The sequence below is a fragment of the Narcine bancroftii genome, chromosome 7 (assembly GCF_036971445.1).
Source record: "Narcine bancroftii isolate sNarBan1 chromosome 7, sNarBan1.hap1, whole genome shotgun sequence".
Lineage (NCBI taxonomy): Eukaryota > Metazoa > Chordata > Chondrichthyes > Torpediniformes > Narcinidae > Narcine > Narcine bancroftii.
In genome coordinates this window covers 189,769,430-189,790,579 of record NC_091475.1, presented here as the reverse complement: position 1 = coordinate 189,790,579, position 21,150 = coordinate 189,769,430, and the positions used below count along the sequence as shown (strand labels likewise).

General features: G+C 38.8%; 1 protein-coding gene across 1 annotated transcript in view; it reads right to left on the bottom strand.

The window, feature by feature from the left end:
* LOC138739523 (anosmin-1) overlaps nt 1–21,150 on the bottom strand; it is a 221,031-nt gene that overhangs the window by 52,269 nt on the left and 147,612 nt on the right. Inside the window, exons 5-8 of the mRNA XM_069891769.1 lie at nt 20,707–20,891; nt 16,401–16,530; nt 4,622–4,827; nt 4,022–4,166 (exon numbers count right to left, since the gene is read on the bottom strand). Coding sequence (XP_069747870.1) covers nt 4,022–4,166; nt 4,622–4,827; nt 16,401–16,530; nt 20,707–20,891 — 666 coding nt within the window. The remainder of the gene's footprint in view (nt 1–4,021; nt 4,167–4,621; nt 4,828–16,400; nt 16,531–20,706; nt 20,892–21,150) is intronic.

Here is a 21,150-nt window from a genome sequence, read left to right as displayed (position 1 = left end):
TCAGGCTCAGCTGCCCAGAAAGGTGGTAGCCTCACAGCAACAGCTGCAGAGTTCATGTTTTCCCAAAAATATATTTTTGGACTCATCGGGGTCACCAACTGTGGCCACTGGAATCATAGTGGACACGATGAAATAACTACACAAGACGTTTTTTGAGCAAATCAAATTGATTTACTCTTCAAAACTTGTGCAATCTTTTAAAAGCCCAAATCGCATGCCTGACATGCATTGATGTCATCATGCATAGCTGGTTTGATTCCTTCTGGATGTTGTAGTGCCACAATAGCCCTGCTGCAGATATATATCACACACATATACACAACATGTGTAATTTCTTTCTTTTGTAGCTTTATTGAATATGTATATATGGATTTGGTTTTAAAATTCTTAAATAAAATATTCAAAAAGGCCAGAAGTATACAATGAAATCATCTACAATAAGTTATTTCAGATTGTAAAGATTTTGTCAACTTGAATCGGAATGACTTTGGTCAAAACAGGGAAATCTGAATAAGGTCTTCTCATACTGGGAATGCATGGGAGAGGTGATGTTGGGCTGCTCATCATCAAAGAGGCTTGTTACTATACAAGTTGAATCTTAGATCCAATTTGGTTTAATCTGTAATGTTTAAGCAGATTTGATTATCTAATTCTGTAGTTTCTTATCCCGAGACCTTTCATGAAAACGAAAGACTTTCCATAGGTATTTGCGAGACTAAATGAGATTCATTCCGCACAGCCACTTGAGTCAAACCTGATGCCATGTCCCTCTGTGCCTCACTCTACCCACACTCGCCAGAGAGCCAATTCACATGGCCAACCAACTCAGTCAGACCCAATGTTAGTGTCAGTTCCATCCTTCCTACAGAGCCACAATATACCCAAGTGAAACAAAAACAGGAGATTTCGAGGGAAGAGAAAGTCCAAAAATGGGAAGATGCAAAAACCAACACTGAAGGAAAAATAGAGGGCAATAAATTATTAAGATAATGAGTTTGCTATCAAACGTGTAAGTACAATGTACATACATACCAACATTCTTACTTGCTTCAGGTATATAGGTACTTTGTAAAAGAAAAACACCAATGGTATGCATAAAATGATCATATAGAAAGATATAATAAACATAAAAGCTAGATTATAAATATTCACAATTACAGAATTGCAAAAAAGGTTCATTTCAATAGAGCAAGTAGGTCCTTTTGAAGTTTCAGAGAAATTTATGAATAGGGTAGTAAGGAGAGGTTCAACAACCTTATAGATGTTGGAAAAAAAATGTTCTTGAACCTCAAGGTACTGATCTTCAAGCAGCGAGAAGAGATGTTGGCTGGCTTCCTAACAAAGTCTGTCAAGTGCAACAAAAGTAACTTAAGGAAACTAGAGACAAGTAGAAGAGAAAATTGTGAGGCAATGAGTGTAGCATGAACCTCATTATTCCTCAGAACAGTCCAAATGCCAACCTCCAAAAACTCTACACAATCACACAGCCACATCCCATTGGGCCTGGCAAGCTGTATTTGGTTATGAAGGAATTAATGTTTTGAGATTAACTTATTTTTACTGGCTCCCACAAGCAGCAATTGTTGCCAGATCAGAACAATGAGGAAAGTGGCAAAAGGGAAAAGCTGGTTACATGTGCTTAGAGGAAAGGAGACATTGAGATGATGTGGTGAAAATAAGGTGGGATCAGGCGTCTGTAAAGAATAAATCTGCTGGGTCTGACATCCTTTTGAATTGAATTGTTTACAGTCATGTGAACTGAGATATAGTAAAATGCTTTGTTTTGCTTCCTATCCAGCCAAGTCAGCCCATGCAGCAGGTAATCAAATATAGTAATAAATAAATAAACAAACAAACATAAATAAATAAAACAACAGTGTATGTAGTTAAATAGGAAAAAAATCTGCAGACACGGAGGTTGAGTTCTCTACATAAAAGTGCTGGAGAAACAGTAGATCACACAGCCTCTATAGGAAGTAAAAATAACCAATTTTCCAGGCCTGAGCACTTCATCAAAGAATGAGCAAGAAGTATATGTAGAAGTGTTTCAGTAAGTCAAATAGCATAGGGTACATATAAAACTACAGTTACAAACAGTGCAAACAGACTCTTCCTTTGCTGTCAGTGTTATGGGAAGGAGAATGGGAAGCAGGCAGTAGTTGATTTTAATCACCAAAAACAATAGTTTTGGGTCGGAGGAGGCAAAAGTTGAAAAATTCCAAGCCTGACTCTGGTAAGAATCAAACCCACCTTCTTCCAGTGGGGTTGGAGGCAGCAAGTAAACACCCAGAAGTCACTTATTAGGTTCAAAGGAGGCAGTGTGCTTCCATGTTAATGTGTCCTTTCATTTGTAATTAACATAATCGAGGTCTCCCTTCCCCCCCCACCTCCCCACACACACACACACACACACACACACACACACACACACACACACACACACACACACACACACACACACACACACACACACGCACCCATTGAAGTGATTTACTGAGATCATTGCTTAAAGAGAGCACACAAAATCTGTGAGGTCCCCTACCACCCCACATACAGAATCTTCCAGCCACTCCCATTGGGAACCACCAGATTGAGGAACAACTTCTTCCCACAGGCAGCAAGAATGCTGAAATAGCTCCCCATGGCTCATTAATATTTATTGCTAGTTTATGTATTTAAGACACGTACAGGGTTGTAGGTTAATTGGGTATAATTGGGCAGCAGGGGCTTGTGGCCGGAAGAGCGTATAAACCGTGCTGCATGTCTAAAAAAATTTTTTTAAAGCAACTTATAGGTTCTATGTATCTGTTTATATGTGCCATTTGTCTGCATGCACTATTTTTGCACCGTGGACGGAGAACACTGTTCCGTCAGGTTGTACTGTTACAATCGATTGATAAATAATGGACATACCATTTTAATTGTGTTATTTCTATTTCCTTTATGCAGGGTATATTATGAGATGTTAAATAATGTAATAATTTTTAAAATGTATTTACAAAATGGAAGAAGCCATTTCTGGCCATTTAAACCCATGTTACCCAATTACACCCAAATTAACTTTCAAACTTGAATATGACCTGGGTTTCCTAGGTCTGTGATTCATCATATACAAAGTGAACATTACTTAACCCATAAGCATTTACAGAACTGCTTGTGGACTAGGAAGCACAAGCTAAGGAGACTGACCTGGAACCCTTCTGCCTGTAATCTGTTCTGATCCCACTTTACCCTACTATCACCTCTGCCTCTCTGCCTTCAGCTCCTCTGTGACTTCTTCAAACCATTACACACATTCCCTCCTGAACTTTCCCTCTCCGTGGTGGACTTTCCTCCATTGTATCTTTCTACTCTAAAAAGCCCCACCCACCAGGACAAATGACAACCAGACAACTGTTGGATATTCAGGAAATTTGAGCTGCACATCCACAGTTCCTCCTCCACTCCAAAATGCAGAGGTCAGTCCTGTGTAATTAATATCCTATAACTATGGGGAGCAGTGGTCAGTGGTCTCAAAGAATATTGCTTCTTCGAAACCCCGAGTTAACTACAATAATGATGAGTGAAAAGTAGAAGTTATAATTTCTTATTTTCCCAAATTGTTAGTGGATTGAAATGATCCTACTGAGGAGAGTTCATATAAGGAAAGGGAGGATAAGATGAGATCGTTCATCTCTCCACTATGAGAATACACATTAATATCTGATACAGTCTACACTTTGAGGAAATGAGAATTAAATTGGAAATCGTGAAAAACATTTGAAAGGCTTGTATGAAATGTCTCCCTGTGATATTTCAATCGGTTCATTTTAAATGGGATATCGTCTTTGCTGAAGTAGCAGAGAGAGGAAGCTAGTTAGACAACATGGGGCCTTGACTTAATGATTCAAGCTGAAGTTATTACAAAGTTAAAGAAAATATTGAATCATTTAGCACACTGGGTATTAAATTACAAACTACTTCATTTGGAGTCACTACAGCTATTAATGCTACAATAATCACAGAAAACGTGCTTCCTTACTCGTGCTGGGTATTCGAGGGGTGCCAAAATACAGAGAGACTTTGGCACTTTTTAGACGAACTTGACTCCAATATGCGACAGCTTGCAGGTCCACCATATAGCTGTTGTTGGGCTGGAGTCCCTCCAGGACCACATGGTTTTGAGACTGTGAAGAATAGGAAACATCACTGATGTTCATACAATATCACAAGCTTCCAAGATCGGTTTCCTACTTGGAATTCATGCAGTAACTTCAAACACCGACATTTGAAAGCAGGATGCCTGTGCTTTACCCAATATGTTCAGCCTTTATCTGCAAACTAAACTAAATTGGAATCTTCAAACTTCAAGCTAAGTGTTACAGCAGAGTTGAGTAAAAAGAAAACAAAAATGATAAATTGCATCTTTCCCAAATAATTAACAATGTGAAATAATATTCCCCATTTTCAGCACAGCTCATATGAAGAGAGGACAGACAAGGTAAGCTGCGGCTCCTGTGTTAGTTGGATTTACAACAGCTGCACTCTGGAGGTCTGTTACATTCTGTGTTTCACTGTATAGGAGTTGGTTTGCCAGACAAAGCATTTACAGGTACTTTCTTTCAATCATTAGTCCACTCACTCCATTTATAGTTTTCCTTCTTTTCTTTTTGGCTGGCACCATTGACTTTGTGTTGACCGTCCAGCTCCAAAAAACCTTATAATGGTGCACAGGAATATCAGGCTCTTCCAACACATCCCAGAGGATCCTTGTGGTAATGGTGCCATCGCTATTTGCAGTAAAGTTGCTGACTCTCACGTTAGATGGGGCGGGTGGAGCTGAAGGGTCTGAAACCAAGCAGAGAGGGTATTAGTGAACCCCAATTGATTCCAATGGTATGATTTCTTTAAGTGGGCAGAGGGACACAGAAGCAACTTTTTCTAAAAATCCAGCTTCCAGTATTAGCTTCAAGTCTCCATTAATTCCCAAAGAGCATATGACATCAAAGTATAATTGCAATCTTATTTAAGCTTACTGAGGGCAATTAATTTCTTTTCCTGCTATGGTTATATGTTCTATCAACTAAATACAAGCATAATTTGACTTTATAATTGATAATGTACATGATAAAGTTGGCAGCCACTGTGTATTATGCATAACTCGCACCAAGATTTTCAATATTTCCTTCTGACATCTGGTCACAAAATAAAAATCTCCCTTGTGTTTGCTTCTCTGAAAAGTAGAAACTGAGATTTTTTTTGTTTTGTCCTATCTCAAGGCAAGGAGTGGGACATTTTCCCTCATTGAGCACTCCAAACAGAAGGCCAGGTGCTCATCTGAAGAGTGAATTTCCAGATTGCCTCAAAAGGATTTTCACCGTGATTGTTCTTCATAACAATCCAATAGATTACTCGAGTTTTGAGAATCTGCACACATAAGGAAAGCAGATTCTACATTGTGATAGGACAGATTCTAACACCAACGTGTATATGTACATATGCACAGATGGTAGTGTAGGATGACTGTGATTGGCTGAGAGTGTAGCCACTCCTACTGGCAGGTCTTAAAGGATTGCTCCTAGCCAGACCAGGTCATTCTGGACTGGTCGACCTACTTGTGATATGCTCCAATCTTTTAGTTAATAAAAGCCTTGGTTTGGATCAACAAGTCTTCGGTTCTTTCGTCGCGCACTACATACATACATGATCATTTGATGCCTTCCAACATTGTCCCTCTGTGGGGAACACTGAGAACATCTCTCATTTAAAGTGCTAGGGATCCTTTGGCAGTATCTCAGGTATCCAAACAAATACTCAAATATTCATATGCTGCAAATGAAGATGGCTTGACCAGTTCCTGCTTCCACTTAACACCCTCTACTCACCCTCTCACACCCCACAAATCCCCTCCAAAACACATGCCGTATTCTCCTCAATTCCAAGAGCAAGGAGGTTAAGTCAAGTCAACTTTATTGTCATCTGATTCTACAAGTACAAGCCAATGAAACAGCGTTCTCTGGTCCTCAGTGTAAAAACACAGAGACATACAACAAATACAGACAAACAGTACACATGCAGGACAAGTATTCATCTATACAAATAAATATTGTTACATGGATATGACAGTCTCGGGTGGTTAGAGTGAGCAGTTCCTTTGGTCATTCAGCCTTCTCACTCCCCGTGGGATGAAGTTGTTCCTCAGCCTGGTGGTGCTGGCTCTGATCCTCCTGCATCCCAACAGAAAGATGCCGTGTACAGGTTGGAAGGGGGTCCTTAATGATTTTTAACGTCCTTTTCAGACAATGATCCTCATAGATCATGTCGATGCTGGTGGTGTGGAGGGGGGGGGGTGGGGGAGGCTATAATGATCCTCTCTGCCACATCTGACCTCCAATCCATTTCTGTTCAGTGATGAAGATGTCCGTGAAGACCTCGCTAAGATGAAAACTGAATCTTTGGTCAGAATCCAGCATTTGGCCAAATAAAAACCAGTTGGAACATGAACTGGCTTGGAGGTCGGATATGTCAGGACTCCTTCCAGCCTTGTGCAAACTCTTTGTTGAGTATATTTTTCCTTGCGTACAGCTTCTCTTTGCCAACTTCTACACTCACACCTGGACCTCTATGGTCAGAAATTGAGATTCTGCCACTTATAAAATAACCACGTGATTCCTAGATATGACACAACCTTATTTCCTGGTGGGAAACTGGCAGAAGTCCTGAAAATTTTCGAGCCTTAGATCGTTAGTGGGCGTAGAAGAAAACCTCCAAGCTATCATTCAGTGTTAGAGTTGATCTGAAATTTAGGAGTCTGTTAATCCATTCAATGAAGAGAAAATAAGAGGATTAACTTAATCTTATCATGAATTTAGCCTCAAGTAATAGAATGGAGGGGTGTGTTGAAGTAAGCCTTTATTTTGTGGACTACCCTTAAGGGGAACATCACCTTAGTTTGTCAGTCTCAGCTCTCAATTCTAACCCATTGTATCATTCATCCAAGCTTTGACTTAACTTGTGGACACTGAAGCTGCCAAAACATCTGGGTTTTTTTTTAACTGTGTTAAATTCCTGTTCTGAACTAAAATAAATTCAACAGTGCTTTGGTTTATCTGATTCTTGCCTGGGAAACATACCTTTTGTTTCACACAGCTCCATGTGCTGATAAAAAGCACCTTTGCAAGAAAAAAATCTGATTTAATTAAAACCTACTTTATCTATTTTCTTTGTTAAATGTGCTGTTGCCTTAACAAAGAACCTTTGAGTGTTCCATGACATTAATGGATTTGAAAATTGGACAAATACATCTTCTTGAATTATAGTGAATAGAAGCTTTGATGAACATCTGAGCTGGATATTTTTAAACAAAATAAATCCATTAACCATTTAATACATTATCCTTTCTGGTAGTTGAGAATTAGGCACCGCAAGTATTTTCAATTTGAAAACTTCCCAGTCTCAATGAAAGATCAATTCAAATCAGAAAAAAAAGAATATCCTATATTATCCAAAATCTGTGCATCACTCAAAGCAAACAATGAATCAACAAACAATGACAGTTCTAAATATATATTGAATTCAGGAAGCCATCAATTCTTCCTTTCCTCTGACTGTCTCACAAATGGTTAAGACCATTTATCCTTGATCTAGATTGACAACAATCTCATAGAGTCGCCTCATCAAAAACTTCCAAGAAGTTTGCAAGACTTCAGAGACAGGCAGGGAAAAGTCGTTCCTTTTAACAATAACATTGTGGTTTTATTGAAGGCAAAAAAAAAAAATAAAGGCTTAAAAAAATAAGTGCAGATAAAAATAAGATTTTAAATGGTTTGGGGCTAACATGAATATGGCCTACTGCCAGAACATGCCTTATTCTGGCAGTGTAAGATCTGTCAACCCATAAGCACAATCCAGGAGGCCTCTATCTTTACAGCCTTATTAAAAATGACTGCTGTACTGTGCACAGTGTCCTGCTCTAGTAATTTGTCATAGGTTCCCAACTATGCACCTCTCAAACCTCAGAGATGACTTCAATGAGCTGTATCTACTTTCTGTAATACAGGGGTGATTGTAGAAATAGAACTTGTGATTTTAAAGTTTATTTTCTTGCTTTTTACATTAAGAACTGGCATGGATAGAAGAGTGCTGGCTGACAGGAAATAGAGGAAGGTATAAATGTTTTTTTTCTTGTTGGTAATTTGTAATGCTTGGCATAGTGAAGGGTTCAATGCTGGAACTCTAACTCTATCATTTACGTAAATAACTTGGATGAAGAGCCTGATAGGTTTGTTCAATTTGATGGTGGCACAACAAAGACATAGGAGAGCAAATTTTGAGGAAGAGGTAAAGGAGGTTAAATGAGTGGCCCGAGGTCTGGCAAATGTAATCTCATGTGCAAAAAATGTGAAATTGGCAGAAAAAAAATGAAAATGATCATATCAATTGGTTGGCGAGATATTGCAGAGGGATATGGCTGCACTTGTTATTTTTCACAAGTGGTTTGTATACTTGGTAGTGAGTAAACATTTATTGTCATAGAATTGAATGTAAAAGTAAGAGAGTAATTCTTCATTCATCTTGAATCATTGGGAAGCCACATCCAGAATATTGCATGGTACCAGTCCAATTTTGAGGTAAAGGTGCAATAATTTAAAGATATTTAAATAATTTAGAGGAATCATATCAAGCATTATCTCGAATATTATATCAAGCATTATCTCGAATAAGCAGGTAATCTTACGAGGACAGGTTGAACTGGACAAGTTTATACCTAATGGAGTTTGAAAGAATGAGCTGCGATTGAATTGAAACACGTAAGATCATGAGAAGTCTAGATGTAGTTAAAATGGAAGAATCTAGAAAGAGAGTATCTATCGGAGTATAAAAGGCAGAGATTTTTTTTAAGGCAGAGATTCTTTTTCCTATCGAAGTCTTGAGTCTTCCTCAAACAACATTGGAAACCATGTCTTTTTGAAGGCACCCATTCTTGATACGTGAGGAGGTAAAGGATACAGGGGTTAGGTGAGATTGAGGTTACAATTAGTTCAACATTGCTCTTATGTAGGTGGGCATTTAAGGTGACATTTAAGGAAAACAAATTTAGCCCCTATAACAGTCTTGAGCAATGAGAATATGCTCTATCTAGTATTCAATGTGCTTATTTATTTTATTTTTATTGGACAATGTCCCATACATGTATTACTCCAATCATCTATAACTGCAACCTGTACATGTGTTCCGTATCATTCGTAGCATTTTATTTGTGTACTGTGGGCATTCTGTGAAGAATACCATAATAAATTATATGCACCTTGTTTAGAAATTGCTGGAAGTCATGCAGGTCAGCCTAAGCACCGTACAGAAGTATTTGTTGGAAGTTAACAACTCACAGATTACATATACATTGTACTGATGAAAAAGAGAGGGCAGTGAAGAATCACAGCAGGCAAAAGCCAAGGGATCATTGAGAGGAATGAATGAGCACATGGTTATATTGTTAGCATGAACCTGAGAAGCTCAGGTTTAATCACAAGTACAGATCATAGCAGGTACAAAATGAGGAAAGATAAACATGAAAATCTGCAGATGCTGGGGTCGACTGCAACACTCAAAAGTACTGGAGAGACTCAGCATGTAGCATAGTATCCATGGGAATTAAAAGGCCATTTCAGGCTTGAGCCCTTCATTGAAGGTTCCCACAAAGGGCTCAGGCTCAAAACGTCAACTGCCTTTTACTTCCTATGGATGCTGCATGACCTGCTGAGTTCTTCCAGCACTCTTATGTATTTCAGATTTGAGAAAATATACCTGCTGTGAATAATAATCAAGCCCAGTCTTTGAAGTGGAAGACAGTGCAAAATAACACAGGAAGTTTTAAAAAACTGCAAATGCTGGATGTAGGAAGCAATAACAGAAAATGCTCGAAAATCTGTGCAGTTTATAGGGCATCAATGGAAAAAAATGTAAGCTGACAGGATCTTCAATCTTTAAAGTTGACATCATTTCTCCTTCCTCAGAAGCTGCCTAGTTTGCTAAATGTTTCCAACGTTTTCTGTCTGAGTACCATGGAGCTTAACTACTGAGACCAGATAAATTAGAAATTTTAGTTTTTATAACAAAGCACAGGAACCAATCCAACAGATGGAAATGTTTATTGGGGAAACAGCATCGTCAAAATTGAGGGTATTGGGATAACGGATTGGAATAAGCCCTTACACAGGAAGGCAATCGACTCAGTAGAACTAAAGCCAGGTACTTGTTCAATGTTGGCAGTTTTACTTGAAATGCATTATATTATCAATGTCTGATTTAATGAAGTTGTAGGAAGTCTACAAAGCCATTTCAACCCAATGTTGGAAAATGCAGAGTTAAGAGTTTGGAATCCATTATCAGACAAAAGAAAAAAAATTAATGATCATAAATTGTTTGAAAACATTTAAATTAGGCATTGTAATTATACTGCATTCTTTGATCACCAATAAGTTAAGTCATATTCAGGCAAAATGACTAAATACTTTCAAATGCATATACAAGTTAGATTCGCCTGTGAAGTAACTTTTAAACAAGGATTTCACAGTAAATTGGTGAATATCCAACATGCAGAAGCAAAGGGAGGTGCACCCTCATTACTGTCTGGTCAGAACGAGATTGACAAAACAGAGGAGTGAATTTTAATAGTGCACAGGTGATATATTAAATAAAAACTGTGATTTCAAAATGATAAAGAAATGATTAATAATCAAGATATTTATATTTATATTTACCTTCCTGCTTCGTTAAAAGATGGAATAATTGTGGCCAGATGCTTAGGAAGATGCTATTGGTGAGAAGCACATTAAAGTTGAGAACATGTCCTGGAAAGATTTTTAGAACATTAGGACGAATGGAAAATTATCCTCCATAATGGGATAGAGGCAAGGCAGCTGATTATTGTGGCTGATTATATGAATTGGCCAAAACCCACTAGGGGAAGGAAAGTTCTATAGCATTGAGGTTGAATTAGAAAAATGCATTTAGTTGAAAGCATGTTTATATGTGAAATGGCACCAGCTCATATTCATACTCAACCAAATACCAAAATGACCTGTTGCATATCTAAAACCTTATGCGCTGAACTGTCAAACTTGAATAACTCAAGTGACACAGAATAATTAAGAGATACCTTTCATGGTCTTAGCTAGGACAGACAAGAACGCAATGACCTAGGCTCAGTTCTAACCTCACCTATGGAGTTTGCAAGTTCTTCCCGTGATCACCTGGGTTTCCAACGGGTGCTCAAGCTACCTCCCATGAGCTGATGGCTATTATAAATTTCTCCTGGTGTAGGTGAGTGGTAGGAAAATCCAGGAGCATTGAAGGGAGAAAAAATTGCAGGGAAAATTATGTCAGTGGGGAGTAGAAATGTTCTGAGACCCACCATAGATCCAATTGATCAAATGGTTTCCATGAGGTGCAAGTACATCTACCAGAAAAAAGCTGAATAAAAATTCTTGCAGAGTAGCAGATGATGAACAAAAGGCTTTGTCTTGCATCTCAGGAACATAGGCCAGATTGACAGGGGTGTTTACTAAATTAGACTTGATTTACCATTGTGCCCATTTTAACAGAGATGAAAGAAGATCACAGTACTTATCATTAACACGTAACAAGTTGTTTGGGAATGTGTAGTGAAAGACCAGATGATTACATTAACCACTAAAAAATAGTTAAGGCACTGAATGGATATGATTCTACAAGAAGTCCAATGCTCTCTGTACAATCACAATTATGTCTCAATTAAAACAACCACCGTGGAGGACATTGTGAATGTTAATTGTCAAGCGGTGTTCTTTTTCTTGGGATGCTTGAGGAGTTGTTGGAAGACTTTGTCAAGGAGATGTCATGCTGAAAAAGAATATGCAGGAGGAAGTGATTTTATGTCAGTGAGTAAGTGTCTGTAAATGGGAAACAGCCCATTTAAGGGAAGAATAAGGCCATCATTGGGACCAGAAATCTCAAAAAGATGATTGAGTTCTAGAATTTTGAGGTATGATGTAATCCTGCACCAAAAAGCTACTCAAACCTCACTACAGGGTTGGTTGACCCCATTTCATCAACAGTTGAAGTAAAGCAAACAAGGGCAGCAGAGAAAACAGAGCAAAAGCCTATAATTAGTGCAAAAAAGTGATACATCCCTGAGTCCTTTATCATATAATTAGTGCAAAAAGTGCTTCATCCCTGAGTCCTTTATCATACATTACATTAAGCACACGCTAAAAACTGCTTACTGGGTTTCTAACTATGAAGAGAGTGAAACTCCATAGCTTTTGTCAAATGCATACTGATCACAAGGAATTACAAGGTTTCACCACTTTATGTTGGGACTACTAACCTTGCTACTGACTACGAGTCTTTGTTAACTATTCAGGGACAAATTCTGCATTTTCATGCTGGCAGAATGAAGGTACCAACTCAGATTGCCTAAATAGCGATAACAAGAAATATTCACTTCACTATCATAGAACTCGTGCAGGAGATTGGCTTACTCGGGATAGGTCTATTGACTTTGTGTGATAGTACAGATTCTATCACCAAGGTGTATATGTACATATGTACAGATAGTAGTGTAGGATGACTGTGATTGGCTGAGAGCATAGCCACACCTACTGGCAGGTCTTAAAGGATTGCTCCTAGCCAGACCACGTCATTCTGGACTGGTCGATCTACTTGTGATATGCTCCAGTCTTTTAGTTAATAAAAGCCTTGGTTTGGATCAACAAGTCTTTGGTTCTTTCGACGCACATTACACTTTGTTTTGACAAAAGTTTAGAAGATCAAGTAACTAAATGTACAAAACATTCCAGAACACAACTTCCCAAAGCTTCACTGCAGGTGTGAAAGCGGTTCATACAACTTGAGTAGCAAGTGCAAATAACTTACCGCTAATTAGGTGTGGGTAACTTCTCAGAGTTAAGAGCTTTTTGAAGTGGTTAAAATAAATCATGTGCAGCAGGTCAGAATAGGTAAGATAGGAATTATGAATTAACATCTGATTTTACTGCAGACTGCCTCTTGGAAGAACCTGTTTAGGATGTTAAGTTGTTGTCCATAGCTTAGATCATTTCACTTTCTCAATTTATGATGAGCTTTCTTTAACACTTAATTTTAATTGGGGAAGCAGAAAGGTTAGTGAAAAGTAATGAAGAAACAGATTATGAAAAGTTGATCAATGACATTGATTTGTAGCATTTCTCCTATACTGTAGAATAACAAGAATCTCCCCAAAGGATATGTTCCAGGATTATTACCAATGCCCTGGAGATGTGGAACACGACCGAGTCTTGATGAGGCAAACTTGAATGGTAAAAGAAAAGAAAAACAGTTGAAAGTGTGTAAGCATACAACATTAGCCATGAGGAGAAGAGATTGAGTCTGTACACAGAGCTTGGATCCTGAAACATCCCACGGGTCGGAGAAGAGATGGATATCAAGGAAACAGAGAAGATACCTGGTTCTGAAAAATGATCACATAAGGATTGATGAGCGTTTCAGAAAAGTTTGCTGAGTCTGTGCATTCCGAGCACACAACTGGGAGAAGAACAAAGAAGACCTTATGATTACAGATGTTCCTGAAGTGAATCGCACATTGTTGAAGAAGAGCCAACACACTGCACAAGAGTCAAGAGAAGTAAACATCAATGAGCCCAAAGTTGAGGGCTGCTCTAACAGAAGGAGAATCTGCAAGATTAGCACAAATAACATCAGTACCACTATAAAGATCAGAGTTCAAAAGTGACACAAGCTCCTTTTCCACTGGGTCATTGTCCCAGGAATTAACGGGGAATTAACTGGGACAGGGTCCAGTGTAAAAAGAAAACAGTCAGTAAGCCGGCATCAAATTATGTCATTTCACGCTGGGGATTGACAGCCTCTACCCCTATTCTTATCCCTGGTGTCAGATGACGATGACGTGCTGATTAAACCAGCGGAAAAAGGACAGCAGAAAGTCACCCATTTCCGGTTGAAGGTAGGACACTTCGATCCCCGGGGATGACTGCGTTCAGTGGAAAAGCAGTCAGTGTCCTGGTTAAAGGTGGCCCAGTGGAAACAGCACAAACGGCTTCCTAACCCGGGACACTGCATGGCCAATTAACTGGGATGCCAGTGGAAGATATATGACTGCATCAAACCAATTTTTCTATGAAAAACAGGGAAGATGAGTACAAGGTAAGGTACATAAGAGTTCTTAGTCTAGGGTGAAATTCACTGCAGCATACAGTGTAATATGATTCACATGGAGTTCAAACAGGTATGTGCAATTTTTTCAACAATCTTTCAATATTTGTGTATGAAAACTCTGACACCTGTATACAATTGGCATAATATGTTCTTAAATTACATAAAATATTTCCATATAGTACACTGCAAAAGAAAGTAATTAGTTGGCACAAAAGCAATCAAGATAAAGACTTTCAACTAGCTGAGAGTTATTAGTCTTCTCAGTTATAAAAAGAAACATTGTGAATAACTTAAATTCAAAAATGCCTGTTCTAGAATGTAAGTGTTTTCACAGAGCTATTTAAGGACCCCCAGATGCAAACTTGCCTGCGACCATATCCCTTTCAATTCAAAACTTTCCTAACTTTTCTGCCATGTGTCCGCACAGAGGTCCTAGCAGAATTCAACATTAAACAGAAGAAACCTAATATTATGAATGGATCGACAGTATTGATGGAATTTGCAGCTGGACAGGGTATGGGGGAGGTGGGAGGATGTTGTGAAGTTTGGCTTTGCAGTTTGTGTGATCATATATGCCTCTCTATAAAATTACAATTTTGTTATATGTAAAGCTCAGAGGAAATATTCCCCTAATTAATGGGAGTTTTCTGAAATTCAAATTTAAAAAGAATGATGTGAGCATTCTCCTGAAGTAACAATATTTCATTCTTAAAGTTCAGCTTTGGCCTTTATTAGTCCTGAATATTTATCAAAATGAGGACTGGATTAAGAGCTGCCCTGCCTCCTTGACGTCACTTCGCTGCATAAATTCTTTTTCACAGAAGCATAAATGCTGAGTATTTATTAAATTGCTAGTGATTGGGAAATGCAGATGTTCGAAGAGCTACGAATGTGCACAAACCACCACAAGATAGCATGCAGCTCTCATGCCAAGTGGTTCAATGGCTTTTACTGCAATGTCATTTGAAGACCAAAGTATTGCATGATTAATTTTTTAAAACCATAATTATTTGGTGAGAAAACACATGAATGAAGGTGTTCAAATTTTGGTCTCCTTTCCCAACAGTAGATATATTTTTTATAGATGGTCAAACAGATTGGATCCTGCGAGAGATTGATTTGAATAGTTCTCTATCATGTAGAGTTTAGGAAAATGGGAGCTCATTGAAATACACCAAATTCATGCCCAGTTCAACAGGATTGAGATGGAGATGTTTCTCCTGACCTAGGAACTTGGAAAGAGCGTGCTGTCTCCAAATAAGGAGCTGTAATTTCTGTTCTCAAAGCCTGGTAAATGCTTGGAATTTTATATTCCAGAGGACTGTGGAGGGTTGGTTGTTGATTTTATCAAAACTTTGATATATTTTTGGATATTAGAAGATAGCTTGAGGATAGGCCAAGAAAATGATGTTGAATAGCAGAGCAGGTTTAAGGGGCAAAATAGTCAACTCTTGCACATATTTCTTTGTTCTTAAGCTTGTGGGTTAACATTGGGTTCCATATATTGATTCATGAGCCCCGCAAGTCAGTGAAAATGAATTCAGTGCATCTATTATGAAATAAAACTTTACAGATTTTCTAAGCAGACCAAGTTCTTTGATGTGTTGCAAATCTGTCAAAAATCATAACTCAAGTTTTATTTCATTGCAATGCTAGGTGCATTGAATTTAAAGTGATCCTTTATTCTGAGCAAAGATCATTTATAATATAAAGGATATTGATGCAAGCCAATATTACCTGCTCTCAAAAGCAGACTGAGCAAGTGTCACAAATTCTTAATTACACTAATCTTTGAAATAGATTGAAATTCATCTACTTCATTATTTTTATATTATTATTTCAGCTTCAAACATTTATGAACTGAAATCTTTTTAAAATAGTAGACAAGGAATCTCAATTTTTTCTGGACTCACTCATTCTCTAAAGGTTAATGATTAACAGTGCGATTCACAAAGACCATAACGGAACCACATGGTTTTCATTGTATATAGTAGAATTACTGAAGATTATGAGCACAGTTGAAAAGAATGCCCCTTTCTGGCTAGACTATAAACTATATGTACCACAGAAACCACAGTTATTTCAGGTACTTGGCTAATTCTGGGAATTCCACCTGCTTTGAGACTTCGTTTCAACAACTAGATGAAGGCTGCTTTTATCTTTAGCCAAGCTCTGGGCTGGTGGGGAAGGTAAGAAATAATACAAACCTTTTGAGGAGCGGAAATGTTTGCTGGGAGCCGTGAATCCCCGTGTACCATGAACATTAATGGCAGCCACTCGGAACTGATACCACCTACTGGGACGAATGTCAGCCAGTTGGACTCGCTCCTCTGTGGTCTGGTAACACAGAAATTATTTTTGAGAGCAACAGTTTTATGATCCCCAAAGTATCAATCAGAATCAAATGTTTTCCAGCCAAAATAAAATCGAATCAATCTGTCCAAATGGCATAACTTTGTTACAAGCATTGTGTCCAGTAAATTACAGACTTTCTGCACTTGACATATATTTTTATTCCCCTTACTTTCTCCATGGACATAATTGGCACTTCAATGCAATCCGGCAACTGTTAACTTCCCTGAAACCTATCATATCAATTGTGCAGCCAAGTACTGAGGAGCAGGAGTCTATTTGTCAGTGAACCTAAACCCAATCTTACACTCTCTCAATATGCTGACTCTATGCAGCGTAAACTGAGGCAAGAAACTTGATGACCTCTTTCTCCACTTGATTTCAAGACGGTAAGATGAATGATAGTGCTATCGCGGAGCTAAACAGTCTCAACAAGAATGCTGCTTGGATTGGTGGATTTCAGTCATAAGTAGAAACTACAAGGACTGGTTTTGTTTTCCTAGGGCAGAGATGATCTGATGAAGGTGCATAAAATGATCAATAGGATGGAGTGGGGAAATAGTAAAAATCTTTAACCATCATGGGGTTGTTTAAAAGAAGAAAATGTAGCTTATGTTGAGAGGTAGGAAGCTTACACAGAGGGTGAAGAACATTGCTTCAAGGGGAGGTGGAGGTAGACACTCGTGCAACATTTAAGAAGCATCTGGGCAAGTATTTGAATCTTCTTCTTTCTTTCTTTCTTTCTTTGGCTTGGCTTCGCGGACGAAGATTTATGGAGGGGTAATGTCCGTGTCAGCTGCAGGCTCGTACAAATGACAAGTCCGATGCGGGACAGGCAGACACGGTTGCAGCGATTGCAAGGGAAAATTGGTTGGTTGGGGTTGGGTGTTGGGTTTTTCCTCCTTTGTCTTTTTTCAGTGAGGTGGGCTCTGCGGTCTTCTTCAAAGGAGGTTTGCTGCCCGCCGAACTGTGAGGTTCCAAGATGCATGGTTTGAGGCGATTTCAGCCCACTGGCGGTGGTCAATGTGGCAGGCACCAGTAAAAGACCATGGAGCCAATGTGCTAATGTGATGAGTGTAAAAGGATATAATGGATGGGCAGAGGGACCTGTGTCAGTGTTGTATGAGTCTATGACATGAACATTCATTATTAATACAGCAAAATCCCTGGTATGCAGAATTCAAGCCACTGACAGTTTCAAGAAACAGCTTGAATTGAGGAAAATAAATTTTAAAAATTAAAATAATTGGTTAAAAAATACTTAAGTTTAAAATTGTAAAAGTAAATGTTCTCTGAGGTAACTCATAAATCTTTGGTGAAGATGGGAGCAAATATTCAGCCAGTGGGGTGCCTTGTTCGTGCTTTGCTCATAGCAGCTGTTATTATAAAGTTGTGCGAAACAGCAGTGACGTCGCCCAGGATGAAGAGCTGGTTGATGGGGTGACTCTCTTAAAGTGTCTCCTTCTCCCTGTTTAGTAAGAGTCACCCTGATCAAAGGCTTTATTTGTAAATTTGTGAGAGGGAGGGGTTAATTATCTATTATGTTATTGTTCGTCTTTTGAGCAGCTCTGTGAAGAGGGAGGAACTTGCAGATGTAGCGACGGTTAAATGTTTTCAAAGAATGTGACTAAAAATAGAGTGAAATGCGAGTGAATTTGTTCAGTGTAAATACAGTGGGTTTTTTTTCTTTTGTCTTTTAAACTGTTTATTCTTAAGGTGTATTAATTAGGCACTTAAGAGTAAGTCTCAAGCAACCGGAAATTACATTTAACCGGCATCTATCAAACCCCATAAGTGCCGGATACCAGGGGTTTTACTGTATTTACTTCACTGGACAAAGTTATACATTTTAAGGAGCAAAGAAGACTGAGAAATAAGGAGACAATTACCATCTTAAAAGGAATTCTGGCTGAATGGCCTATATAGCAGAAGGCCCTGTGGTGGAACAACTGGAACTGAGGGTGATTAATAGTGGAACTGGAGGAATGCAAATATTGGGAGGGTTGTAGGGATGCATATAGGGTACGGAAGTGGAGAGAACTGAAAGTTTTTCAATTCAGATGCTAATAAGCAAAGGGATGAAGGTAGAGTTAAACTTGTTTTGAACTCGAACACGGGCAGCAAAGTTTTTGAATGCCCTCAGATATGTGGATGACAAAATGTGGAGGCCAGCCAGGAGAATTGGGAATAAATTGAGGTTCCACTGTTGAAGACTACAGATACTGGCAGAGGGGAAACTACTGACTTCAGCAATGACATGGATACAAGGTCTTACACTTATCTCAGGGTCGGATGTGACACTGAGGTTGCCTCAGATGAGTTATCAGGAAGAGAATCGGTGGTTGGAGAAAAAAAGTTGGTAAAATTTGTTCGATGGACAGAGGATAGGGGGAAAATGCAGACATATGGGCCTAGCTCAGGAAGGCAAATTAGATCGACATGGATGGATTGGGCTGAAGGAGCTGTTTCTGTGGTATATACACTAACTCTCCGGCTCCATAAAGAGTAGGTACTAGATGGAGGTTCATGGATCACTGGGCATAGAATGACTGTAAGAGAAATAATCAGGGCAGATACACATATGTGTGCCTGCAATTCAAATAACATTTTGGGACCATATTCCAAATGTGAATGAAATAACATTAACACTTAAAAAATATCAACATTACTAAGTGGGAATTATATTGTCAGGTCTAGGTATTCTGTTATAATGGAAAGCTGTGAAAGACCAAATGCAATGAAATCCCAATCAAGGGAGGCACGGTTGGCGTAGCGGTTAGCGCAATGCCTTTATAGCACCAGCGATCAGGTCCAGAGTTTGAATCCCATACAGTCTGTAAGAAGTTTGTATGTTGTCCCCGTGTCTGCTTGTGTTTTCCCCAGGGGCTCTGGTTTCTTCCCACCTTTCAAAACATACCAGGGATTGCATGTCATTTGGGTGTAAATGGATGGCATAGGCTTGTGGGCTGAAACGGCCTGTTGCCATGCTGTACACTTAAATTAAAATTTAAATGATAAAAGGTGCTCATTGGCACCCTATATTAACAGACCCTATCAATCGTTGGAAGTCAAAGAAGAGGCAATTCTCACACAAAACTGTTTCTTAATTTCTTTCAGTTTAACACAGCCAGAAATAGTCAGGCAAAGTTTGGCAAGCTGCAGTTTCTCAGCCTTGCCTCATGTAAAAATTCCCGACATCACTGAAGATTTTCCAGCTCAACAATTAAAGCAGAAGAGCACAACCTGAGGGACTATTGGAAGGGTTTTCTCTCAAAGGAGTTGGAAATCAGAATTGATTAATTCTGACTGGATCATTCTCTGGTACATTACCTTTGTTAACTCATATCAGAATGGTTCCATTCAATGTTGTTCTTGCACAAGCAATAGGCCATGAAAGAGATCCAAAACAGATTCACTGGAATTCCAAAGGGTTGCATTATGAGCTTAAATTGCATAACTGGGGCTGCATTCCTCGAGTATAGAGGGATGATCAATTTAATTTAGAAGGGTGACTTAATCAAAGTGTTCAAAATCAATAAAAAATAGAATAGGGTTCATCTGAAGACACTAAGAAAAAGTGAGCCTAACCTCAGAATTGAGGCCTAGAATAAAAACAGAAAATGCTGGAAATATTCAACAAGCTTAGGCACCATTTAGTAAAAGAGTAAATGTTACAGGTCCTTTGTAAAGATGGACCGAAATGCTGCAGGAACTCAGCTGGTCTCACAGCTTCCATAGGAAGTAAAGATATCTAACCAATGTTTCAGGCTCAGGCCCAGAAATATATCTTTACCTCCTACAGACCCTGTGACACTGGCTGAGTTCCTGCAGCATTACTGTGTTTTTACAACAATCACAGTGTCTGCAGACTTCTGTGTTTCACTCTCCTCAGGGCAATGACTCGTCAGAAACCTGAAACATGAACCTCTGCTCCACTCTCTGCTGATCGAGTGAAAATTTCCAGCATTTTCTTTTTTTTAAATTTCAGATTTCCACCACGTGGAACATTTTGCCTCAACAATAGATGCAGAAATTTGCTGCATTTGGGAAGTTGCCTTCAGACACACCTGGACCTTGCTTCTCCATTGGGATGTAACTGATGGACCAGCTAAATATATAAAGCAGTTATTCGAGGGATAAATAACTTCTTATATTGCTGACCTGTGCAATGGTTTGCCAGTTAGAAGCATCGTCCTCACTGGGATGAATGCCATAGTTCCACCTCCGCTGCATCACATAAATAACAGGTTCAACTGAGATGTTGAATTTCGATGACCATTTGATCTCCAGATTCCCAGTCTGTAGCTCAGTAAAGCGTAACTCCTTTCTCGGTTTTAGAGGAACACCTGCATGAGCATTCAACATCATCAGAGCCGTTAGAAATTGCATACAGAAAATATTGACGTACACATAGAGAGCAATCGTCGATGGATAAATGGATTCTGCTAAAATTCTAATATGAAACAAGAAAAATCAAAATGCTATCAACTCCATAAAATTCTCCTCAAGAGCAAAACTACATCAGGCACATGGCCTAGTTCTGCCCATGTGTTAAGGTCATATGATCTACTCAATATTTAATTATATAAACAAATTCCTGCAGGA